We start from the raw sequence: 18,055 nt of genomic DNA, 5'->3' as shown, positions 1-18,055 counted from the left end.
ATATGTAAGTACAATGATTGTGATGGGGAGGTAATATGGTGGAGAATGGAATTTCAAAGGGGAAAGTGGGGGGGGGGAGGGAATTACCATGGGATTTTTTTTTATAATCATGGAAAATGCTAATAAAATTTAAAAAAAAAAAGAAACACACACACACACACACACAAATAAAAATATTACACTAGTTACACTAGGGTTTTGGGGGGTAAACTGAGAAGTAACACCACATATTATAACCTGAACCCAATTTTAGGAAACTTGAGTAGACAAAGAACATTTCATGTTACAGAAATATCTTCAGATCCACACAGAAGTTCAGGGGCCTTTCTTCTGTGGATGAAGGCCAAGATGTATATTGATAGATAGGAATTCAATTTCTTTATTCATTCTATTAAGACAATGCAGAAGTGGTTGGTTTGTGGGTAATTTTTATTTTTCACTAGTGTTTGTGTGAGTTGTAATCTTAATGTGCCTATCACTTTTAGTTTTTACTATTTATTTATGCATTTAATTTTATTTTTGGTTTTTCGAAGTAAGGTTCCACACTATCCCAGGCTGACCAGTCTCAAGGTGGCCTCAAATTCACAGTGATCCTCCTACCTCTGCCTCTCAAGTGCTGGGATTAAAGGCGTGCGCCACCACGCCTGGCTCTATTACTTTTAAAAAGGAGTTATCAGGGCTCGAGACCAGGGCTGTGGGGCGTTGGTGCGGCTCCACCATGTCAAAGGTGTCCTTTAAGATCACACTCACGTCGGAACCCTGGCTGCCCTACAAAGTGGTCAGTGTTCCTGAAAGTACACCTTTCACAGCAGTCTTAATGTTTGCAGCAGAAGAATTTAAAAGTGCAATTAGTACCAGTGATGGAATAGGAATAAATCCTCCTCAGACTGCTGGCAATGTTTTTCTAAAGCATGGTTCAGAACTATGGATTATTCCTAGAGATCGCATTGGAAGTCATTAATTAACACGTGCAACTTGGAGCACAGTTACTGACCAGCATGTATTTGTTGCAGTAAAATTGAAATCAGGTATTTAAGATACTATGAAAACACCAAGAATCAAACAATGAACGGCGGCTCTTCTGCCCCTTGTTGTTCATACTTTTCATATGAAGTGGGAAGCTTCATGAGTGGAGGGCAGGACCTCCACAGTTGATGACTGCTACCTCATAACACTTGAGAGTTCACTGTGGCAAATGGATTATCTGGTTTATCTAATAATCCTCAGCCAGGACATTTGTAAAGTTAAAGTTCACTTACCATGCTTGTCTTTGAGTTAAAATATTAAAAGGATTACGGGTCATGGATGACAACTGACTTGATATTATCTTTTTTGAAAAAAAATTATTTATTTATTTGAGAGTGACAGAGAGAGAAAGAGGCAGATAGAGACAGACAGAGAATGGGCACGCCAGGGCTTCCAGCCACTGCAAATGAACTCCAGATGCGTGCGACCCCTTATGCATCTGGCTAACGTGGGTCCTGGGGAATTGAGCCTCGAACCAGGGTCCTTAGGCTTCACAGGCAAGCATTGGCTTAGCAGTTAAGCGCTTGCCTGTGAAGACTTGATGTTATCTTACTTGCAAACTCGTAGTTTGATCACTATATAGTCTGATGAAGTTAACAGATATTTCAGTGAAAATCTGTCTTGCCTTTTTATTGTTTAGGGTTTTTTAAGTTTCAACCTTAATATATCCTACAAATTTCAATTTCTCACCATGAAGCCAAAAAGTGATTTTTAGATCTAGCCATTATATCTATAAATTAATGTCAATACCAAATATTTTAACTGTGATCTTGCAAAATCCAGTATTTATAATGGAATTGACAAAAGTAGAAACATCTTTTGTTGAGTTATGTATCCTTTTAATATCAACTTATATGACAGAAATCCAAGAAACCATTTTTGATGATATTTTTTAATAATGCTCACTAAGAATGTTGTTGCAGAGGAGATCTGAAGTGTACAATGTTTCTTTGAACATAGAAGTACTGATTGGAAGTGATTATGAGCAGAACTCACTGAAAACCTACCTAGCCTTTAAGAAAGTGTAGCTGCTAGTCATTTTGTGGATAAGAAGCCAGGGGAGGGAAGCTGGGAAAGCCCAGATGACCAGACTGGGTCAAGGAAAGCAAAGGACAGGACAGCAGTGACAAGGAACAGCTCTGGCACTGAGCTGCAGGAAAAGCCCATGGGCTAGACAAAACTAAAAGAATAGATTGTAGAAAACTGAAAGGGAAGACAAAATTCGTGACAGAGACTTAAGTACCAAATGACAGGCAAAGAGAGGAGGTATGAATGTGCACACTTCATAAATACCCCTGATGAAAGTCCAAAGAAGGCTTTGTCTTTACAGAGAAAATATCTCTGCCTGTCTTGAAAGATGAATTAAAAGCTCAGTGACTCAGAGCCAGGGCTCAAGCAGGTGTATTTTCCATAGTGACCTCTGGATAAATAGTTACTAAATTCATGGAAAAAGTCTCTAGGACCAATTTTTACCTTGACATGTTTGAGTGTCACTGGCCTCAGTTCATTTGTAAGGAAATCTAACACACACAGCATCTGAAAGCTACATTAGTGGTTTAGGAAATTACTAGATGTTGATCATAAATTATCAAAGTGGGGGGGGGGTACCAGCTGATACAGATAATTATATTTTAATAAAAATCTAATACTCAGTGATCCAGCTCTTTATACAATTAGGCCCCAGTTGAACAGAAGTATCTGAACACTGTCTTAAGCTCTGGGCTTAATTATAATTTTCTTCTTTCTCCTCTTATCACACAAGTCTGCCTGCTCTTTGGGCAATCCACTTAAATGTCCTTTGCTATAAAGTGATATACTTAATACTTACATGTTTGGTTTTGAAAATTAAATTGTAATCATAAGAACATGTATTAAGCAACTGGATGTTTTGTTATTAAATGTGATCTGTAAGCTCTTTGTGCATAATGCTTTAATGCATTGTATTTAAATGCATCACTGGTCCATAATGAATATCGTAGGAAAATACATTTTCTGCCAGGTGTGGTTGCACATGCCTTTAATCACAGTACTCGGGAGACAGAGGTAGAAGGACTGCTGTGAGTTTAAGGCTACCCTGAGACTACATAGTGAAATTCAGGTCAGACTGGGCCAGAGTGAGACCCTACCTCAAAAAACCAAGGAGGAGCTATCACAATGACAGAACAGACACTGGGACTGAGAATTTGAGGTGGAACCAGACACATTTGGATACATCATGGTCTTTAAAAATGTCTGATTCTGTATTAAAGAACTGATGAGGTGTTGGAATTCCCAGTATAGCAACTCCCCTACAATTCATGGGAAATATATTTTCAGACCCCCAGTAACAACTTGAAATGGAACCATATCACATATACTATGTTTATAAGCTATCCATGTATGTATATCTATGGCAACACTAAATTTATAAATTAGGTACAGTAAGAGAATAACAATAATCACAGAATCATCACAATAACATACTGCAGTAAGATTGCCAGCATCACTACTGTTCTGTTTTGGAGCCTCTCTTGAGTAAAATGAGCATAAACAATATAATAGACCATAGACAGCCAACAGTTACCAGGGACTCACAGACAGGTGGTACACACATCAGATATGCTGGACAAAGAGATGGGTTACGAAACTGGACGGAAGGGAGAGTGCGACATGAGATTTCATCATGAAACTCAAAGGGGTGTATCATTTAAAACTTAACCAATTGTTCATTTCTGAAATTTGCACCCACATTTTCAGACTCTGGCTGACAACAGGTAACAAACTGTGGAAAGGGAAATCCCGCACAAGGGGGGTACTGTACAGTGATCAACTAGTAGTTCAGTTTTGCCCCCTTGCTGACGACCAGAAGGTCTACAAAGTACATATGTGGAGGGATTATGGGAAATTAGCTGTTGATTCCCTTCCACCTTCTGACTTGGTCTTTGGTGCTATTCAGAGAATTGAAAATTTGAGAAGATTTGGAGGTGCTAATCTTCTAATAGCTACATGCATGCTCACAGCTTGTAAGCACTTTCACCAGCTTAAGGTGTTTCTCAACATGGCCCATGGAACACCTGCCTAAGAATCTCCCCACAAGCCTATGAAGAATGGTGGCTTTCCTTCCCAGACCTTTTGAATCTACAATTTTACCACCTCAAGTTAGAGTCTGAGGAGACCTGAGCTTGAACCACCTCTTCATGATCACCATGACCAGCTAGCTTTATAGCTTTAGGACCACCATTATCCCAAGCCCTTCTGGCCTCTTTGATTTCCTGGCTTTAAAACAACAGAGCTGTATTGCAAACTTGTGTCCAACCATCAAATTAAGCACTTCTGGCTCATATCAATTTTACGAAGTAACTGCATTAAGGTGAACAGTCTTTTGAAAAGAAAAAAAAAACAGAAAGCAGGACGAAGCAGTGGAACATCTCCTGTATTTGAGGACTATACTCTGTCATGGCCACAATACCATCCCTACAGGAATGTAAACCAGCGCCTCAGCAAGCTCCTACATCCTCTCATGTGAGACTTTTACAAAAACATTACATTAATCTGATATCCCATAGCGTTTTTATTTTTTTTTAATTAACTGATTAGCAGGGAGAGTGGGAGAAAGAGAAAGAGAGAATCATTATGGCTGAAGAGCAAACTTCAGACACCTGTGCAATTTTGTGCATCTGACTTTACATGGGTACCGGGGAACTGAACCTGGCTGTCAGGCTTTGCAAATTAGGGCCTTCAGCTACTGAGCCATCTCTCCAATCCCTATAGGCTAGGAATAAATAATGAACTATATCAGGTGGAATATTTAGTTTTCAGGAATGGCTTTGAGGGTTAACAGTTTAGTCTAATGGCAGAGATCACAGGTGTGTTTATTCTTTACTCAAGTTTTACAAATCCTTTTGGTTCGTGGGACAAAACTTTCCAGAATGCTCATGTCTTACAGCAGATCTGGGTGGAGAGTAAGGAGCATGATTCATTCAACCTTTTTTTTTTTTTTCGAGGTAGGGTCTCACTCTGGTCCAGGCTGACCTGGAATTAACTCTGTAGTCTCAGGGTGGCCTTGAACTCACGGCGATCCTCCTACCTCTGCCTCCCAAGTGCTGGGATTAAAGGCGTGTGCCACCATGCCCGGCCAATCTTTAATACTAAGTGTGTGCTGGACATTGACATACTTCCTGCCCATATAGACTTTAAAGTCTTTGTGGGGAAACAGACAAGCAAATGGCTCAGCAAGGGAGTGGATAACTAGGAAACACACAGGAACCATCGCCATCCATCATAGTTGGGTCACAGAAGATTCGCTGGAGAAATTCTCACACAGGTTGAGCATAGGCCTGGCACAGAAAGTGAGAAGGAAGAATAGTGAAAGCCAGAGGCGTGTAGATTTCCCCCACCAAAAAAAAAAAAAAAAAAAAAGGAGCGCTTTACTTTCAGTTCCAAAGAATAAACAGAAGAGTGTTGACAGAGGAAGGCCCCAGAAGTATGTTGAAGCAAGACGACAAGAGCCCTTCTAGCCTGGGTTACATTTCCTCTTAACCTCAGAGCCATCGGAAGCCATAACACGTTCTAAGTGAATGAAGCCAGCAGGCGTGGATTTGTATCACTCAGGGATGACAAGAAAGCTAGAGCTTTAGTAAGTCCTCCAGGAGTGGCCTAGGTGTTAGACATCAGCAGAGCCTGGAGCTGAGGATAAGGCAGGTGTGTGCAATATGGTCACAGGAAACCCCCAAGTCTGCACACCCCCACAGGGAGCCACTTCAGGGTAGTGGTTAAATCCAGTTTGTGTGTGTGGTTCAGTAGGCACGTTTTGCAAACTATTTCACTCAACACTTAACCTGTGAGCACAGGGCACATAGGCCTGTTTCCCCATGTGTTCTAGGGTTTATCCTGTGTGAGATACACGGTTATGCTTCTCTCAGGACATGCCGATGCTGTCTCTTTTAGGACGAGCAGGCAGACACTCAAGTCCACAACCCACAAGAAGACAGAAGTTGCACAAGAAAGCCTTCAGCTCCTTTGAAATATGTTCTGGAAGACCCAAGCGGCTGGCATGTTAAGGATTGGGTAAAGACTACTAATTAGCAAGATACATTACTTAGGCCTCAAATACAACACACATTTTTTAAAGTACAGGATGACTTTCCTTTATGAAACAGGTCTACTCCAGGAAATGTATACCTTTTTGTTTTGTTTCTCGAGGTAGGGTCTCACTCTAGCTCAGGCTGACCTGGAATTCATTATGGAGTCTCAGGGTGGCCTGAAACTCATGGCGATCCTCCTTATCTCTGCCTCCCAGGTGCTGGGATTAAAGGGGTGTGAGGGGTGTGTGACCACACCTGGTCTCATTTTTCTTTTAAGATTGTTACTTGAGAACTTTGGGGGAACTTTCCTATGTAAGAGAAAGTTAAATGACAGGCTTAATCATTTATATTTTTTTATTTGGTGTGTATATATTTGATGTATATGTATCTCTGGGTACACACATGCCTCAGTGTGCTTCCAGAGATCAGAGGACAACTGGGGGATATCAATTCTTGCTTTCCCTCTTGTTTGAGACAGGGTGTCTCTTATTTGCCACTATAAATGCCAGACTAGCTGGCCTGCAAGCTTTGCACCCACTGCTGTGTGGGTACATTGGGATTACAGACACATGAATCACTAGGCCATTGTGTCCAACTTTATGCGTCCTCTGGGGCTCTGAACTCTACTTGTCAGACTTGCAGAAAGCACTTGTAACCACTGAGTCATCTCTCCAGCTCCTCTTCTGTATTTCTCCAAAGATGTCCACTTAGGCTAGATGGCTTTCTTTCCTTGCAGCTGAATGGGCAGATGTTTCCTAGCATTATCTTCTAGAAAGTCCTTGAGGCTTCCAAGAGATGCCACAACACCAGAGTGGACATTAAATTCTGTGATATGCTCCCTGAGATGTCCCTTGGGGAGAGCCCCAGTGTCCCTGGGCTGGCTCACTGTGAGCCTCTCTGGCTTGGCAGTTTGGCTCAACTCTCCTTTATAACATCTTGGCCCTTTCTCCCCCTTCTGTGATAGTCTAGGAATAACCAAATGATGGAGTTGTGACGAGGAATATGTAAGTAGATGGCTAGGTGGCACACTTCTGGAAAAACCTTTGAAAATGGACTGGCTTGGCTGACGTGTCTATTTGGAGCTTCATCCTGTTCTTTCCTTCCTCGTCACAGACCTGGGTCTGGCTGCAGCCATCTTGCACCCATGATGTTACAAACGTGAGAGAAAGTCAGATGAAGTGAAAGCCAAAGAGGCTTTTCCTAATGCCATCTGTCAGCGAGCTGCTTTGTCAGCTCTCACTGTGCGGTTTGGACTTCTGCTGAGTGAAACAAGGAAATTTCCAATGGAATCAAGGTTTGGCTTGTTGAGTTCTGTATTACTTCCAGCCTAACACAATCTCAAGGAGATTAGGGGCTCAAACTTCTCTGAATACAACATGCCTAATTCAGATACTGTTGACAGAATGTAGAGTTCTGTAGTAATTTAACAACATGATAAGAACCAGCAAGTTATTATCATATATGTGCATATACCTATATGTCACACATACACACACACACACACACACACACACACACACACACACACACACAGAGAGAGAGAGAGAGAGAGAGAGAGAGAGAGAGAGAGAGAGAGAGAGAATATCTATAATAGCCTCCTGTTACAAAGATATTGATATGGGAAAGAGACAGAAAACAAAACTAAAAACTCTCCACACAGTTCCTGGGAATTCTGGCCATAGTTATTCTCCATTAAGTAAGAACCAATTTGAATTAAGTCAAGTAGTAAAAACAATTGAGCCCAGGATGTTAAAGCAGAACCAAGTCTGTAAGCCAAGGCAAAGTAATTTCCTAGAAAAAAATAAAAAGGACAAAATGCTCTGTGCAAAACTTTAGACAAATTAAAACAACACAGTCATAATATAAGTAATATGCAAAAATGATCAATTTGGCCATCATTCACCCTGCCAGGGACTGGATGGATCGCTTTAAGTAAAATGTACTATGGGGGCCGAAGGCTGCAATCTCTGCATGCATTTATTTACTCAGAGGTATTACCTGTCTGGCAGGCTCCAGGATTCTCAGATTGGCCTATATATGCACATGACTTGCAATTATTTCCGGAGAGCAAAGCTTCTATCTGTGAGTGAGTGTATGTGTAAATACATGTTAAGTATAGTTTTTGTTCAAGAAGATGTAAGTTTCACAGTTAAAGATCATTAGGAACTTATCTTAACTCTCACTTCCAGGCAGAAGCTGTGAGCACCGGGTTTGTTTTATTGCTGTTTAACATAATAGAAGCTTTTGCAGTTAAGGAAGCTTCCTAATTCATTAGTGCTTAGACTATGTGGAGGGGATGCATCTTGGACACTGCAGTGAAAACAATGAAGCACTTATGAAGAATCTGCCACAACAGTGTTCCAGTACTGTGGGCTGCTCATTGTTTTGAGCTGTGATGATTCCAGTTCGTATGGAGTTCCACCAACGTGAGACAACATGCTCAGTGGCAGAGGACTCTGTTGCCAGCAGAGCTACGGGAGTTTTTAAATGGATTCTTTTTAATCTGAACGCTTCGAGTTGGTTGTTTTTATTAATCAGAAATGGCCACGGGATTTGCACAACCAACCCCACTTCACTTTAGAACAGATAGGTGATCTTTTCTCTGAGAACTAAACTGTCTGTTTTGTAAACATGAATATTTTTAAAATATATTTTATTTATTTATTTGAGAGAAAGAGGCAGAGAGAGAGAGAGAGAGAGAGAGAGAGAGAGAGAAAGAGAGAGAATGAATGCACCAGGGCCACCAGCCACTGCAAACAAACTCCAGATGCATGCGCCCCCTTGTGCATCTGGCTTATGTGGGTCCTGAGAAGTCGAACTGGGATCCTTTGGCTTTGCAGGCAAATGCCTTAACCACTAAGCCATCTCTCCAGTCCATGGTGACTATTTTTTAAATGATCAGTCATGGTTGGAGGGATGATACACACAGCAGTTAAAGGTGCTTGCTTGCAAAGCCTAATGGTCTGGGTTTGCTTCCCCAGTACCCATGTAAAGCCAGATGCACAAAGTGGTGCATGTTTCTGGAGTTCATGTGCAGTGGCAAGAAGACATGGTGAGCCCATTATCTCTTGCTCCCTGTCTCCCAAATAAAAGTATATAAATAATTTTTTTAAACCCACAGGAAAAAAAATTTAAAAATATATATCCAAAATAATAACTTGGGGATTCCTTTTCCCCCCCAAGATAGAGTCTCATTCTTGCTCAGGCTTACCTGAACTCTCTAGGTCCTGTGTTGGTCGGGAGAGTGCCTAGAAATACTAACAGTAGCTCCCCCCGCAAAAAAAAAAATGTCTCCACAGGACCAGGTGACACAAGTTAATACCTGACCAGGTGCCAGGGCCACAAATTGCAAGTTATTTTTTTTTATAGTCTGTTGAGAAACGCAAACTAAAATTTATGCAGGATGGTCTGGAGAGATTGCTCAGTGGTTAAGGCACTTGCCTGCAAAACCTAATGACCTGGGGCTCAATTACCCTGTACCCATGTAAATCCAGGTGCACAAAGTGGCACATGCATGTGGAGTTTGTATGCAGCGGCTGGGGGCACTGGCATGCCCATTTTCTCCGTGTCTCTCTCTCTCCTCTCTCTCTCTCTCTCTCTCTGCTTACAAATAAATAAATAAGAACATTTAAAAAATAAATTTACGCAGGAGTATTTCTATGTTTATATGCAGACCACCTACAGAAATGCCCAAGCCCCACCTTGACCTTGAGGGTATCCTCAGCTTACTGGCACCATGGGAAGAAGTAGCACTGTTAAGTGGGAAGGAGAAGGAAACAAGCAGAAGAGTGAGAAAATATGGCCTGAAGGCAAAGGGCTTCATGGAAAAAAAAAAAAAAGATTACAGAAAAGAAAGGCCAAGGTTCACAGAGCAACCCAGTCTGAAAGTGCATCCAAGGAAGTCCTGGAAGGAGTGACCCGCTGTGGCCCCGGGCGTGGTCTCTGCCTCTGAAAGAAGGTTCATTCATGAAGGAGCATTTAATGAAGCCATCTGGGTGCAGCGCAGCTAGACCTCAATAACCACCTCGCCCTACCTTGACAGCACAGCAAAAGCATCCTGCGATTCCTTACAAAAGTATACTGTATAAACTACGTGACCTGCGGCTTACTACATATTGCACTTTAAACCCGATCAAGCCCTGAGAACTGAATTGGAATGTAAATACTACTTACTGGTAATACACTGGGGCAAACAAAGGTGGAAGAAGAGTGACCAGCTTTGGGGAGCTGTGCCTCAGAAGACCCCACCAAGCTGGCTGGCAGGTAAGAGAAGGCCAGACCTTAGCTTCAACCTTTACTTAACAAATAGGCCTGGTTGAAGGAGCTAGAAAGAGGCTGAAAAGATTTCTCATTTCTCAGTGTACTCTATTCTGAGGCAAAAATAAAACTGATAAGGGGCTGGAGATAATGGTGGCTAAAGGCATTTGCTTGGAAAACCTAATGGCCTGGGTTCAATTCCCCACGTAAACCCAGATGCACAAAGTGGCACATGTATCTGGAGTTCATTTGCAGAGTCAGGTGGCTCTGGCATATTTATATGCCCCTCCCCCCCACATATAAAAAGATTAAAAAAAGAACTGATGATAAAGAGGAAATCAAATTTATCAACTTACACTAACATATTTGTTGGCTCTGTTTGGAATTCATTAAAGCAGATCATCTCCTAGTTATTTAGTCAAGCAGTGGCAACATGTCTTTTCTTGTTCTCTCAAACGTAACCTGAAAATACCTGTGGTGGCTTACACTGATTATCCATGTGCTAGAACCTAGATTAGGTTAACTTCTGGGCATGCCACTGAGAGAACACCTTGATTAGGTTAATTGAAATGGGAAGACCCACCTTCACTGTGAATGACATCACTCCATGGGCCAAGGTCCGCCAAGGTCCTGAACAGTATAAAAAGGAGGAAGCCGGGGCTGGAGAGATGGCTTAGCGGTTAAGCGCTTGCCTATGAAGCCTGAGGACCCTGGTTCGAGGCTCGATTCCCCAGGACCCATGTTAGCCAGATGCACAAGGGGGCGCACACGTCTGGAGTTCGTTTGCAGTGGCTGGAGGCCCTGGTGCGCCCATTCTCTCTCTCTGTCTATTTGCCCCCCCCTCTCTCTGTCACTCTCAAATAAATAAATAAAAATGAACAAAAAAAAATTTAAAAAAGAAAGGACCCACGTTAGCCAGATGCAGAAGGGGGCGCATGCATCTGGAGCTCGTTTGCAGTGGCTGGAGGCCCTGGTGCGCCCATTCTCTCTCTCTCTGTCTATTTGCCCCCCCCCCGTCACTCTCAAATAAATAAATAAAAATGAACAACAACAACAAAAAAATTAAAAAAAAAAAAAAAAGGAGCAAGCCGGCTAAGCACGAAAATGGGACCAGCTCTGCTACAAGCTCCTGCTTCAATGCCTTCCCCACCATGATGGGCTATCACCTGGAACTGTAAACTGAAATAATCCTTTCTTTCTCAAGCTGATTTTTTGGTCAGATATTTTTGTCCAAGCAATGAGACCATAATACGACCTTCAAAATGACAATGATTAAGCTTCTTTGTATATACCGTTAGAAAAAAAAAAAAGAAGCTAATAACCTCCACAGTACTTTTACACAGTAGACCCTGTGATTATTTCATTCATATATTTATTTACTCAACAAATAGTTAGAGACTGTGGTAAGCATTACAAGGGCTCAAAAGACAAAGACCTTGAGCTATGACACCAACATTCCAGTGGGAGACAGAAAGGAATAAACAACCCCAAGGACCTAAGAACATGTAACAGGTTCGTGTGCAAAGACTAAACAGGAGAGGAGGGCTGTCAGTGATAATATTTCATTAGATAAATGGCTGCAGTATGTTCTTCATATGTTGGGTGGGATTACCTGAACACCCGTGTTTGAAGTGATAAGGAAACATATTTAACTTCATAACTGATATCTCGTCCTGATCCAAAGACATAGTTTTTCCATTGCTCAGTCCCTTCAGTTACCAAGCACCCCTTTAAATGCAGTAGCACGAGAAACACAAAGCCACTTCTAGCCCTTACTACTGACTATGACACATGGAAGAACAAGAGCAGGTAGAAAAAACAATGCTAAATCGACAAATGGTGAGATTACTGCAGGCTGCAAGAAACAAGTCTCTTCTAGAACAGGTACTAATGACAGGACTGGACCAGGAGAGGAGGGGACACATCATTCCAGAAGGAAGAACTATGTGAAGTGACAGTTACAGGACATCTGTTCAGAGCCAGGCGTGGTGCCGCTCGCCTTTAATCCCGGCTCTCGGAGGCAGAGGGAGGAGGATTGCTGTGAGCTTCAAGCCACCGAGACTGACTAAATAGTGAATTGCAGATTAGCCTGTGCTAGAGCGAGACCCTACCTGGAAAAACTAAAGAAAAAAAGGAAAAAGAAAGGAAGATAAAAGAATGTCTGTCCAGGGACAGATGATTACTCCAGTGTGACAGATAATGCCCACTATCTGAAAGGGATAATACATGGAGAGAGAGAAAAAAAAAAAAAGACTGAAAAGGGCAACTGAACAGAATTGGGAATGGCCTTAGATTCCAGGCTAAAAACAAGCAAGGCTTTCCTTTTATTTGTATCAATAACAGGCATCAAAAATCAAGACTTGGGCTAGAGAGATGGCTTAGGGGTTATGCGCTTGCCTGTGAAGCCTAAGGACCCCAGTTTGAGGCTCAATTCCCTAGGACCCACGTTAGCCAGATGCACAAGGGGGCGCACGCATCTGGAGTTCATTTGCAGTGGCTGGAGGCCCTGGTGCATCCATTCTCTCTCTTTCTGCCTCTTTCTCTCTCTGACTGTCGCTCTCAAATAAATAAATATATTTAAAAAAAAAAAAAAAGAAAAAGAAAAAAAATCAAGACTTGAAGCCAGGCATGGTGGTGCATGCCTTTAATCCCAGCACTTGGGAGGCAGAGGTAGGAGGATTGTCATGCATGCAAGGCCACCCTGAGACTACATAGTGAATTCCAGGTCAGTCTGGACTAGACTAAAACCCTACCTCAAAAAACCTAAAAAAACAAATTAAGGCTGGGGCTGGGGAGATGGCTTAGAGATTAAGGCGCTTGCCTGCAAATGTCTAATGACCAGTGTTTGATTCCCCAGTACCCACAGAAAGCCAGATGTACAAGGTGGCACATGCATCTAGAATTTGCTTGCAGTGGCTAGAGGCCCTGGCACACCCATTCTCTTTCTCCCTCTCTCTTTCATACACACACACACACACACACACACACACACACACACATTATATATTTAAATCAAGGCCGGGGCTGGAGAGACAGCTTAGCCCAGGGTTCGATTCCCTAGTACCCATATAAGGCTGGATGCACAAAGTAGCATATGCATCTGGAGTTCATTTGCAGCAGCTAGAGGTCTTGGCATGTGCTATGATATTCTCTTTTTCTCACCTTGCAAATAAATTAAAAAATACTTTAAAATTAAAAAAAAAAATCAAGACTAGGTAAGGCCCAGAGTAAGTACAAGCCTCTGTGAGCAAGATGGCCAACACAGCATGAGTTCTCCCTCCTCCCTTCTTCTCTCATAACCTTGATCAAGGTTGCCCCAGGAACAATTATATAATCCTCTTAAGTCTCAGAACTGGTCTGATCCGGTACCAGGCGCCACTGATAATCATTCAGTGCCCAGTAGACACCAAAGAAGAACAGAATATCAAACAGCACAACCAGGAAGGCTGATCATAATTTGGTATGAGGTTTACAAAGATCTGACCCCTATCTTCATTAACAGCACACAAACTTCACTTAGATGTTGAACCTGGGGGAGTACAACAGAAAAAATGAAAATTTTCTTCTTAATCGGGCTATGTGGTTGGGACTATAATGATTCAGTCTGGGTTAATATGAAAGACCTCACAGTGGTCTCCCTGAAACATTAATTACGGAGACTGCACACTAAGAAACTACAATATACCTCTTCAGAGAGCTTAGTTCTATACATTTTTTTCATTATACTTTTCTCAAGATTCTAGACATTTGGAATTCTGTGTTATTTTTGTCTCAATTTTCTAGATAAGTTTCTCAAATTCCCATTTTACTTGTTTTTTTTTTTTTCAAGGTAGGGTCTTGCTCTAGCCCAGGCTGACCTGGAATTCACTATGGAGTCTCAGGGTGGCCTTGAACTCAAGGAAATCCTCCTACCTCTGCTTCCTGAGTGCTGGGAGTAAAGGTGTGCACCACCATACCTGGCCCATTTTACCTTTTTAAAATTTTATATTTATTTATTTATTTGACAGAGAAAGATGAGGGGAGACAGAGAGAGAGAGAGAATGAGCACACCAGGGCCTCCAGCCACTGCAAACGAACTCCAAATGTAAGTGCACCATTGTGCATCTGGCTAACGTGGGTCCTGAGGAGTTGAACCTGAGTCCTTTGGCTTTGCAAGCAAATGCCTTAATAGCTAAACCACCCCTCCAGCTCCTATTTTACTTTTTTTTTTTAATTTTTATTTATTTATTTGAGAGTGACAGAGAGAGAAAGAATCAGAGAGAAAGAGAGAAGAGAGTGGGCGCGCCAGGGCTTCCAGCCACTGCAAAGGAACTCCAGATGCATGCGCCCCCTTGTGCATCTGGCTAACGTGGGTCCTGGGGAGTCGAGCCTTGAACCGGGGTCCTTAGGCTTCACAGGCAAGTGCTCAACCGCTAAGCCATCTCTCCAGCCCTCCTATTTTACTTTTTGACAAATTGTGACTGATGTTTGCCTGAAGCAAGCCATGAAGAATAAGGGCATAAAGAAAATACGTTGAGGGCTGGAGAGATGGCTTAGCGGTTAAGCGCTTGCCTGTGAAGCCTAAGGACCCTGGTTCGAGGCTCGGTTCCCCAGGTCCCACGTTAGCCAGATGCACAAGGGGGCGCACGCGTCTGGAGTTCGTTTGCAGAGGCTGGAAGCCCTGGCGCGCCCATTCTCTCTCTCTCCCTCTACCTGTCTTTCTCTCTGTGTCTGTCGCTCTCAAATAAATAAATAAAAATTTAAAAAAAAAAAAAAAAAGAAAATACGTTGGGGCCGGAGAGATGGCATAGCGGTTAAGTGCTTGCCTGTGAAGCCTATGGACCCCAGTTCAAGGCTCGGTTCCCCAGGTCCCACGTTAGCCAGATGCACAAGGGGGCGCACGTGTCTGGAGTTCGTTTGCAGTGGCTGGAAGCCCTGGCGCGCCCATTCTCTCTCTCACTCTCTATCTGCCTCTTTCTCTCTCTGTCACTCTCAAACTATCAAATAAATAAATAATTAAAAATATTTTAAAAAAAAGAAAATACTTTGAGGTTCATATTTATGTGATTTTAGTCATGAAGTATTTAAGGTCATGCTGATAGTTCTAATGAGCAGAATTTATATAACTATAGGATTAATTTTTCATAAACCCCTGTTCTTTTTAAAAATATATTATTTATTTGAGAGAGAGGGAGGGAGAATGGGGGACAGGGGTAGAAAATGGGTGCACTAGGGCCTCCAGCCACTGCAAACCATGTCCAGATGCATGCTCCATCTTGTATATTTGGCTTATGTGGGTACTAGGGAATCAAACCTGGGTCCTAAGGCTTCAGAGGCATAACTGCTAAGCCATCTCGCCAGCCCCAAACCCTTGGCCTTTATTGATTATCTTAATTAAAACTTTAGAAACACATAAGTAACAATAAAAATTCATCCTTGTGATGGTTTGATTCAGGTGTCCCCCATAAACTTAGATGTTCTGAATGCTAGGTTCCCAGCTGATGGATATTTGGGAAATTAATGCCTCCTGGAGGTAGTGTATTGTTGGGGGAGGGCTTGTGGGTGTTATAGCCAGTGTCCCCATGCCAGTGTTTGGCACACTCTCCTGTTGCTATTGTTCACCTTACGTTGGCCAGGGGTGATGTCCACTCTCTGCTCATGCCATCATTTTCCCTGTCATTGTGGAGCTTCCCCTCGAGCCTGTAGGCCAAAATAAACTTCTTTTTCCCAGAAGCTGCTCTTGGTTGGGTGATTTCTACCAGCAATGCGAACCTGACTGCAACAATCCTCTTCTACCCAGAGGCAGGACTGATTATATACTCAATTGATCAACAGATACAATCACCAATAAATTAGGAAAAAAATCAGCACTTCTTAAAAGATGAATTAAAAAACGAGACATGAAAACTTCCTACAAGTTTATGAGTATTGTATTTACACAGTCTAATTCTTCCTGGGTTCTGTGCCTACCCTAATTATATCAGCTGCCCCCAGTGAACCTACCAAAACATAACCCTTGGAGCAGCTGGCTCCAGATCAGCATGGTTTTCTGAGTTTCATATTACCTCATATTGTCTCAGATCCCCAAATGTTTGTTTCTTTGAAAAACTGTTATTTGAGTTTCCTTCAATAAACTTGGCAGCAACATCTGTAGCAGTACCCAGAGGAAGACAGGGGAGAGGGAATGAAGGGTGACCAAAGAAATGGAGGTCCAGAAAGAAACCCTCATCACTGAAGTGCGATGTTTCTTAGTACTGTCATGTACAAAGTTGTGGAACGTGCATACTTGCAGAATAGTCCCTTTTCTCTCTTTTGCCTGGAAACTCAAGTGCTCTGTAATGTTAAATACCACACATCAAAGCTTAGCAGGGAAATTAGTACGTCTGCAAATAAATATAAATACATATGCATGTATATATAAAATAAAACAATCACACACACACAAACTATTTCTTTGGAGCCGGTTGTGGTGATGCACATCTTTAATCCCAGCACTCGGGAAGCAGAGGTAGGAAAACTGCCATGAGTTCAAGGCCACCCTGAGACTATGTAGTGAATCCCAGGTCAGCTTGGGCTAGAGCAAGACCATCCACGTGTTTGAGACAAGGTTTCTCACTGGCATGGAATTTGCCAAGAAGGCTAGACTGGCTGACCAACCAGCCCCAAGGATCTGCCTTCCTCTGCCTCCTTTGTACTTAGGTTACAAGTGCATACCAACACACAGCTTTTGTTTTTACTTTATTGCATTCATTTCATTTATTTATTTATTTTTTAAGGTAGAGTCTCACTCTAGCCCAGGCTGACCTGTAATTCACTATGCAGTGTTAGGCTGACCTCAACCTCATAACAATCCTCCTACCTCTGCCTTCTGAGTGCTGGGATTAAAGGTGTGTGCCACCATACCTCGCTTTTGTTAATTAGCTTTCTTTGAGGTAGAGTCTCACTCTAGCCCAGGCTGACCTGGAATTCACTATGTATCTCAGGGTGGCCTCGAATTCTTGGCAATCCTTTTACCTCTGCCTCCCAAACGCTGGGATTAAAGGCATGTGCCACCAAACCCACTTAATTAGCTTAAAAAAAAAAAAAAAAACTTAAATTACTTGCAAGTTAAGAGAGAGAGAGAGAGAGAGAGAGAGAGAGAGAGGCCTGCCACTGCAAATGAACTCCCGATGCATGTACCACTTTGTGCATCTAGCTTTATGTGTGTACTGGGGAATCAAACCTGATCACTAGGCTTTGCAGGCAAATGCCTTAATTGCTGAGCCATCTCTCTAGCCCCCCAGCTTTTCTTCAAATGTGGGTTTTGGGAATCAAATTCATGTCTTCATGTTTGCACAACAGCACTTTACCAGGTAAGCTTTCTTCCAGTGCTGGATTGACTATGTTTTTTGTTTTGCTTTTGCTTTTGCTTTTTTTTTTTTAAATAGGATCTCACTCTAGCCCAGAGTGACTTGGAACTCACTGTTTACTCTCAGTCTGGACACAAATTCGCGGAGATCGTACCACCTCTGCCTCCTGAATGCTGGAATTAAATGTGTGTACCACCATGCCTGGCTTTAGATTGACTATTTTTTAATGAGAGACAGGGGGAGGGGGGAAGAGACCTGGCATGCCGGGGCCTTAGCCATTGCAAATGAACTCCAGATGTGTGCGCCACCTTGTGTGCACGTGTCACCTTGCGCATCTGGTTTACGTGGGTTCCGAGGAGTTGAACCTGGGTCCTTGGGCTT

At 42.5% G+C, this 18,055-nt stretch overlaps 2 protein-coding genes across 5 annotated transcripts in view; one reads left to right on the top strand and one right to left on the bottom strand.

Moving 5' to 3' along the window:
* Elovl6 (ELOVL fatty acid elongase 6) overlaps positions 1-18,055 on the bottom strand; it is a 149,511-nt gene that overhangs the window by 72,421 nt on the left and 59,035 nt on the right. The window lies entirely within an intron of this gene.
* Positions 719-961, top strand: LOC105944013 (ubiquitin-fold modifier 1-like). The gene has a single exon (XM_045142878.1). It carries the CDS (start codon positions 719-721, stop codon positions 959-961), a length of 243 nt encoding a protein of 80 aa, XP_044998813.1.

The sequence above is a fragment of the Jaculus jaculus genome, chromosome 2 (assembly GCF_020740685.1).
Source record: "Jaculus jaculus isolate mJacJac1 chromosome 2, mJacJac1.mat.Y.cur, whole genome shotgun sequence".
NCBI lineage: Eukaryota > Metazoa > Chordata > Mammalia > Rodentia > Dipodidae > Jaculus > Jaculus jaculus.
This window is presented reverse-complemented; position numbering and strand designations above follow the sequence as displayed.

Excerpts from the sequence above, each read along its gene's own strand:
- LOC105944013 (XM_045142878.1), top strand. The coding sequence starts at position 719 with ATGTCAAAGGTGTCCTTTAAGATCACACTCACGTCGGAACCCTGGCTG.